The sequence below is a fragment of the Merops nubicus genome, unplaced genomic scaffold (genome assembly GCF_000691845.1).
Source record: "Merops nubicus isolate BGI_N331 unplaced genomic scaffold, ASM69184v1 scaffold3900, whole genome shotgun sequence".
Lineage (NCBI taxonomy): Eukaryota > Metazoa > Chordata > Aves > Coraciiformes > Meropidae > Merops > Merops nubicus.
Window position 1 is genome coordinate 27,656 of NW_008582175.1, and position 7,641 is coordinate 35,296.

General features: G+C 40.9%; 1 protein-coding gene across 1 annotated transcript in view; it reads right to left on the reverse strand.

The window, feature by feature from the left end:
• The window catches only part of CMYA5 (cardiomyopathy associated 5), a 45,999-nt gene that overhangs the window by 23,692 nt on the left and 14,666 nt on the right, over positions 1-7,641 (reverse strand). The window contains 2 exon segments of the mRNA XM_008936837.1: positions 2,181-3,222; positions 3,224-7,641. The exon segment at positions 3,224-7,641 is cut by the window's right edge and continues 3 nt beyond it. Of these exon segments, the coding sequence (XP_008935085.1) occupies positions 2,181-3,222; positions 3,224-7,641 (5,460 nt within the window).

The window sequence follows — 7,641 nt, forward strand, 5'->3', positions numbered from 1 at the left end:
AAAAAAAAAAAAAAAAAAAAAAAAAAAAAAAAAAAAAAAAAAAAAAAAAAACAAACCACCAAACCAAAACTGAGCTCAGTTTGACAAGGTGCTGAGTGTCTGTACAAGTTGTTGAATGCTATAAATTCCAATGTAGCTTTGCTAGAGACTGAGAGTACTCAGAGCCTCATGAGGGTCTTCAAGAGATCACAGGAACAAGCACATAAAAAGGAAGATAATGCAGGTAATTATGAGGCTAATAGATTATGCAGTGTCATGTTTTTCAAAATTAGAATTTTAAAGTTCTTTACTATAGATCAGAATTCATCAAAATCACTGGTTGAATTAGATGTGGAAACAAAAGCAATCCAAGGGACAATAGGCCTCAGAGATGACTCAGAGGTTTTCCTCACTCCTTCTTGACCTTTCATAAAAGCAAGCCAGGCATCTGCTCAGGTGCCATTTATCATTTATAAAAATACTTTTAATAAGATGGCATAAATCTAAAAGGAAAGTTAACTTCCTTTGGTAACAGCTTCATTTTATGGCAAATGTCTCCTGCTAGATCTGTTGAAAACTAGCATGTGACTTTCCATAATTATAAATGTCACATTGGACTGTACAACTGAAAGCTGACTTCATAAATATTTAGGGCCAATCACCAAGATTCAGAGGCAAACTTCTGTTTGTCAAGATAACCTATAAAATGTGGCGGATGACATCCATAGCTCATTTAATTTACTGTGAAGCTATGTAGCTACAGTTAAAATTCAGGTGACAAGTATTTTGCTGTCTTATTGTTTTCTCAGTAATTATACAGAAGCAACATGAAACATATAAATGCTGTTTCAGAGTAACCTAAGCCCTGAGTGCCAGAAATCATGTGAATCCAAGCCTGTGTTGTGGCCAGATTTATTATTGGCTTCATGTCTACGCTCCATAGCCAGGGAGTGATATCGTGGGACATTTATTTGTGGATTAACTTGCCTTGCTGCAGTGCAGGTACATTTGAGGGATAGCTGGGAACTGATTTAGTACTGACTTACTGGTTGCTAATCATCACTTCTAAGTCAAGCATGAATGGCCATATATAAAAAGCAGCTCTGCTGCCATACATATGCACACCATGGAGATAGTTTGTAAACACTGACATTTTAAACTGCCACATTGAATCCTCCTGCTTTTAATTTACCTTTCTTGCTTATGAGTTAACATAAAGGTAAAACAAATACCATTGATACAAGCCCTTCTGGAATTTTAGTGTAGCTACACAAAATCTGTATTATCATCAACCAAACATGTGCCAGGAAAGAGACTTCATCTTTCAGACACTGGGGTGAGGAGGTGAAAGAGAGGAACATCCATAAACTTGTACATGAACAAATCTGATATGGGAAAAGTGAGATGACATATGCACCACGTTTTCAGAAGCAGAAGTGCAATGTAATGAAGAATAGTTTCCACTGAAATTAAAGCATTTTCATTAGTATTGACAGCAAAGGACTAGGCTATTGAAACGGAGGGCACTTTTGTCTGTCTTTTAGAGTGATACAGCCTGGAGACAGTGGGAAGAAGTAGGACGTGTTAGATTCTTACCTGCACTACAGCTAAAACACTACTGGCACAGATGAACATGAACTGAACAGAAAAGAGGATGGCATCTCAACAAGATGGTGTAGTGTAAACAGTGTGCCTTGTTTAACACCTCCAAGTAAGCAACACACATAACTGGGACAGAGAACACTTTATGTTTATACTGGTCCCCACGTGTGGAGGTTTCTGTACCAAGTTTTTCACTTTTTTTTTCACTGTTTCAAGTCAAATGAGCTGTTGTTAATAAAATTTTCTTTTCACAGAAGCAACATTCTTCCCATTTCTCCCCCCTACATTTACAAACCAGAACACTCTTACACAGATGAGAAGGCTAAAAGATGGAAAGTCTGGTAACAGACTTTCAGACAAGGTTATTCAAACATCTGAATAAATAAAAGTATCAGCTCAGCAAGCCTAGGACTCCAGAGAACACCCTAGTAGGATAGCATCCCTTCAAGATCTCTAACAAGTCTTTAGGTGTACTTTTTATTCTATAGAAACTGTGACTTAGCCTCTGAACTGCCCTCTGGAGCCTCTCAACTGACAACACAGGATGTCTGGAGAAATTAGGCTCAGCATCTCCTTCCCTCACCCAGACTGATTCTTACCTTCATCTTGGTCGCAGCATTATCCAGTGTTGTGACTTCATGGTCTTTGTGTTCTCCAAAAAGCTTGTCAATAGCAGATATTGGGCACTTGCAGTGGTAACAATATGTGTTTGCTTGTGCTTTCTTCAGTTCTCTTTGTGGGCTCTCAACCTCAGGAATGTTTGTTGCTGATTTTTCAGGATACATCACCACAAAGCCTGAATCTTCAGGCTCAACGGGTATTCTTTGCTCTGGCTCATTAACAATTTCATAACTGTCACCAGCATGCTCAAAAGAGTCCCTGTCTTCAAATAATAGCTCCTCATGTGTCAATTCAGATGAAATTTCATCTTGGAAAAGTTCTTCTTGTGTAATCACATCATAATCCATGGACTCAGCAAGATTTTTGTAAACATCGGGGTGCTGCTCTTCTCTTTGCAAGTCTGGCTTCTCTGTTTGCTGAATGGCAGAGATAGAGAAAAGATTTTCCTGAGTAAACTGATCATCTTCGCTGTCTTCAACAGGAGGACTGAGATATGGGACATGTTTTTCCATTTGAGGAACTGCTGTTACGCCATGCTGTTCTTCCTGCTTATTACCAGATCCTTGACAGGTAGCTTCCTGATAGTCCCCTAGTGGACTATGTGCTTGATGACTTGATTCCTGTGGCAACTCCTGAGTTGTTTCTATAGGTACATTTTCTTCTTCTCTTTGTTCAGTGGTATCAGTCCTTGCACCTGAAAGAACTGCTTTGCTTCCAAAAGGAATGGCATGCATTGGTTTACAAATTGTTGCTTGAATGTTACTGTCAACCTGGACTCTCTCTCCCTCCACAATACCCTTTTCTGGCAGAGCCTCAGTTCTGACACACTGAATATCATCAGACCACTTCTTGTGTTTCTCCTTTGACCTCTGAACTGAAATTCCTCCACTAAAGGACTCATCCTCTGGTATCTGATCCTTTTGAGGCCCTATATCCTTACCTGGAATTTCGTCTTTAAGAATGTATTTTTCAAAATATATTCCTGTTCCATCATCTGTGTCTGAATTTCTACTAGGAAATGGATTTGCCACTTTCTTCATCAGAGGGAGTCTCATCCTTTGTCTTTTCTCCTACTGCTTCTGCATAGAGGTCCTTGTACAAAAATGACAAAGCAGGTGGCTCCTCTAGAAGCTCTGGATTAACTGCAGCAACAGTGGTAGGGAACAACAGAGATCGTTCTAGCACTCCTTCTTCTGAATCAAAGAGTGGGGTCCCCGGTGACTTCCGTTCATCTTCTACGTTTGTAACTCTTTTACTGCTAGTATCAATTGATTTCTGCAGAGGTAAAGGTTTTGGAGCATCTGTATAGGACTGCATTTTGCTTTCTCCTTTCACAGTACCATAAAAGACTTCATCCAGATCCTCAAGTAAGGAAAACTCCTCTTCCAAAGTATCTGCCTCTGCACTTTCTTTAAAAGACGTAGCTTCTTCTTCAGGTTCATTGGTATCTTCTGTCACAGGGAACAAAGAACTTGGTGTTTCAAAATGTGGCTTAATTGGGGATTTGTCATCAATCAATGTGTATTTTTCAAAATAATCCATATCGACCATACCATTATTAGGATCCAACAGTGCATTGTCGTCGTTTTCTGGCAAGAGAGGATTTTCTTGTTGTGTTTCTCCTGTTTCCTCAACATCATATTTTTTTACCAGTTCTTTTAGTTCTTGGCTTGCAGGCTTTGCCAACACTGAGCTTTCTGAAAATTTTGTGGTTGTTTCAGAAGCCATGGCTCTATGGCCATCATCAGTTAATTTTCTTTTAAATGAAGGATTTGCTTCCAAGTATTGTAGTTTGTCTGGCATGTGTTTACTTTCTTCTTGATCAAGAGAAGAAATATGTGTAGGAGCATGAATATTGAGTATTTCATAACCTTCTGAAATTATATTAAATAGATCTTTTTGTTCGGTAGTTTCTGGAGCGTGGTGACTGTCTTCCACAGAGCTTGCATGTTCCCTTTCTTCCTCTTCTCCTCTCAGGTAATATTCAGGCACTTCAGACACTTTGCCTATCTCTGAATGTTGCGTTGCTTGTATTTTTTTAGGGCTTCCAAAGGTAGTTTCATGCTCTGGAACTTTGTCTGGACCTGCATTATTTCCTACAAGATTGGGTAAATCATTCCTTTGCATTCTGGGACTAGTGTCTGAGGAAATTCTGTGGGAAATTTCTCTTGATGCTGAATCAGAAACTCTAAGCATATGTCCTTTATCCTTTGTAGCAGTATGAACTGTAAGTTCTGTGCAGCTTGCAGCTGGGAGTTGTTTTGATCCAAAATCAGAAGTTTCATCTGGAGAAAGCTGAATTCCTTGGCTGTCTAACTCTGAAGCTCTTATTGGACTAATTGAGTGAGCCTTCACTTCTTCTGCCAGCCTGCTAGCTGGCTGAAAAGATGGAATATCTGGATTCTGCTTTTCATCAGAACTAGAGCTAATGGACTTCATCTCTGCTGAAGAAAGGCTGCCCCCTTCACCAGAAAAATGCTGAGTTTTGTGTGTCACAGTTTCATAAAAAAGACCTGATGAAACAGCTCCCAGATGCTCTAAGGATGTATGCTTTTGGTCTGAAAAATCTTGTTGCATTTCACATCTATCCTCTCCTTCAGTATAAATGCCTGAGGCTACGTCAGATTGCTTTCCAAACATGCCTACTACACTGGACAAAGATGATGGAATATTATATTTCTCTTCATCATCAGTGAAAGCCACTGATACTGACTTTTCAGGTAATGTATGAAAAGGTACAAAGGAATCTGATGACACTGCTTTCTGGTCTGCTACAGCAGTCACCTCTGACTCTGTGGTCATCAGCCTTGGCATTGTTTGCACATCAGGTAGCATTTCTTGCTTATCCTGCTCAGTAGTGAATGTAGGGGCACTTCTTAGCTGCTCTGTTGACAAATATTTTGTACGCACCAAATGATCTTGAGATACTTGCTTGTCTTGATCTTGTGTGCGTATTACAGGCATCCTCTCCAGCTGCACTGTCTTCAAGCTTCCTGGCTCAGGTGAAGAGAACTTATTTTTTTGAAATTCTATTTCATCATCTGGTGGAATTACACATTTACACTCTGATTGTGCAGTCTGGGGACTAGGTGTCTGCATGCTTTGCTTTTCTTCTTCAGCAAGGGACCATATGGGAACCAAATACTCAGAGGCTGGTTTTGAATCAGGCAAAATTTCTTGCTGACATGTTCTATCAGCTGAAGAAAATGGTACTGAAGGTTCAGACTCCAGTTTTGGAGGTACAGTTAAATAATCTTGACTTTCTACGGTTTCTGCTTTCTCTGTGGAATGTGATAAACCTAGTTGTTCAGATCCTGACTGCATAGCTGTCTGGAAGTAATGTGGAACCTGTTCTCTTTCTGTTTCAGGTAAAGTTCCATGTTCAGCCTCCGACAGTGCAGCCGCTGGCAAAGGTAAATATTTTTTTGTACTCTCTGCATCTTTTCTTACAAAGAAACCTGACTCAGGCTGGGCAGTTTCTGACTGCTCTGGTTTACAGTGGGTGTAAGATAATTCTAAGTGCTTGAGGGACAGGCCTTCAGTTACAGGTGAAAGCTTTGGACTTCCTTCTGGTTTTGTTTCAGAGACAGAATGTGAAACACCCAAATGTACAGACACTGTTTGTTCAGTAAGTGATGAATACAATTGAACTTTTTGGCTCCCTGCTTCCGCAGTGGAAAAGGATAAATCTTGTTTGATTTCCCTCTGAGCAGTTAGACATGAAGTAGCCCTAGTGTCTTGCTTCTCTGAATATCCTTCTCTCAGCTGGGCCATTTCATGCTTTTCTGCTTTGTCAGAAGGACTTAGTAAAGCTGACTGTTCAAAGTCTGACTGTGCAGTTCCCTGCTCCTTGGTCCTGCCAAAGGCATAGGATACAGAAGGTGTTTCTGGTTGCTCTGCTTCAGTAACAGAGTACCGCAAATTCATGCACTGCAGTTCAGGTTGGGCCACGCCCTTCACCTCCATTTCTTCTGTGAAATATGATGTCTCTGGGTGCTCCAGCTGAGCAGTCTCTGGTTGATCTGCTTTGCCAGAGGAGTACAATAAATCTGATGGTTTCATTCCACAAGTCTCTGCTCTGCTAAGAGAATATGACAAATCTGGATGTTTTTGTTTTAGTTGTTCCTGTTGCAACTGCTCTGATTTTCCTGTGAAATATGAAAAATCAGAAGACATAGACCCTGCTTGTGCCATCTCTTTTCCTTCTGTTTTGCCAAGTGAATGTGACAAACCTTGTTGCACTAAGGCTAACTGTGAAGATGGTTTCTGTCTTTCTTCACCAAGGGAGTGCAAAAAGCCAGGCTGGGCCGTTTCCTTTTCTTCTAGTTTGCCAAAGGACTCCAAAAGCTCTGGCGGTTGCAGTACTTCTTCAGCAGGTTGTGAGTGGTTTGATTTGCCAACTGGATAGGATAAATCCATTTCTTCCACTTCTGGTTGTTCAGTTTCACGGTGTTCTTGTCGACCAACAGAACACGGCAAGTCTTGGTAGTTTAATTTCTGATCTGTAGTTTCCTCATTTGTTTCTCTAACATGGTAAGACAGCTGGGGATGTTGCAACTCTGGCAATGCCATTTCTTGTTCTCTTCTGCCAGAAGAATACAACAATCCTGTATGTTTCCGCTCACCTTGCACAGCTTGCATTTCATCCCTTTTAACAAGGCTATGTATTAAATCTTGTTGCCCCAAGTCCATTTGTGTTGCTCCTTGTGACGGTGTTTTGCAAATTGAATATGACAAACTGGGAAGTTCCTCCTCTGGATGCTCAGCCTCTAGTCGTGCTGTTCCTTGCCGGTCTGTTTTGCCAGTGAAAGGCACCAAGTCCTGATGTTCTGCTTCCACATGAACGGTTTGCGATTGCTCTGTCTTCCCAGGGCGAGACCACAAACCTGGTTGTGCTAACTCAAGTTGTGTGGTTTCTTGTTGCTGTGTTTTGTCAGTGGAATATGATAAATCTGAATGCTCCAACTCTTGTTTTTTCATTTCTTGTTGCCTCTTGTTGCCAGATGAATACAAGAAGTCAGGGAATTCGTTTTCCACTGAGGTCCTGTTTGGTTCCTCTCCTGTGCCACAAGATAACGTTGGCAGTTCAGGTTTCAGTGGTGCTGTTTCCTCTGCGTATAAGGTATCGGTTCCCCTTTTCTGTTTGACCTCCAGTTGCATGCTTTGTTTTTCTTCACTAACAGAAGAGGACAAACCAGGGTGTGGTACTTTGCCCTTGGCATTGTCTTGTCCAGACACCAGAGGGGCAACCCATGATGGCTTTGTTTTGACAAAAGAATGCAACAAATCGTGTTCTTTCAATTCTAGCTGTGTTTTATGAGTTTCTGCTGTGCCAACAGGGAACGATAAATCTGTATGTTCTGATTTTGCTTGGGAATTTCGTAGTCCTTCTGTTTTCCCCATAGAGCATTGCAGCTCAGAGTGTTCTGCCTGCATTCC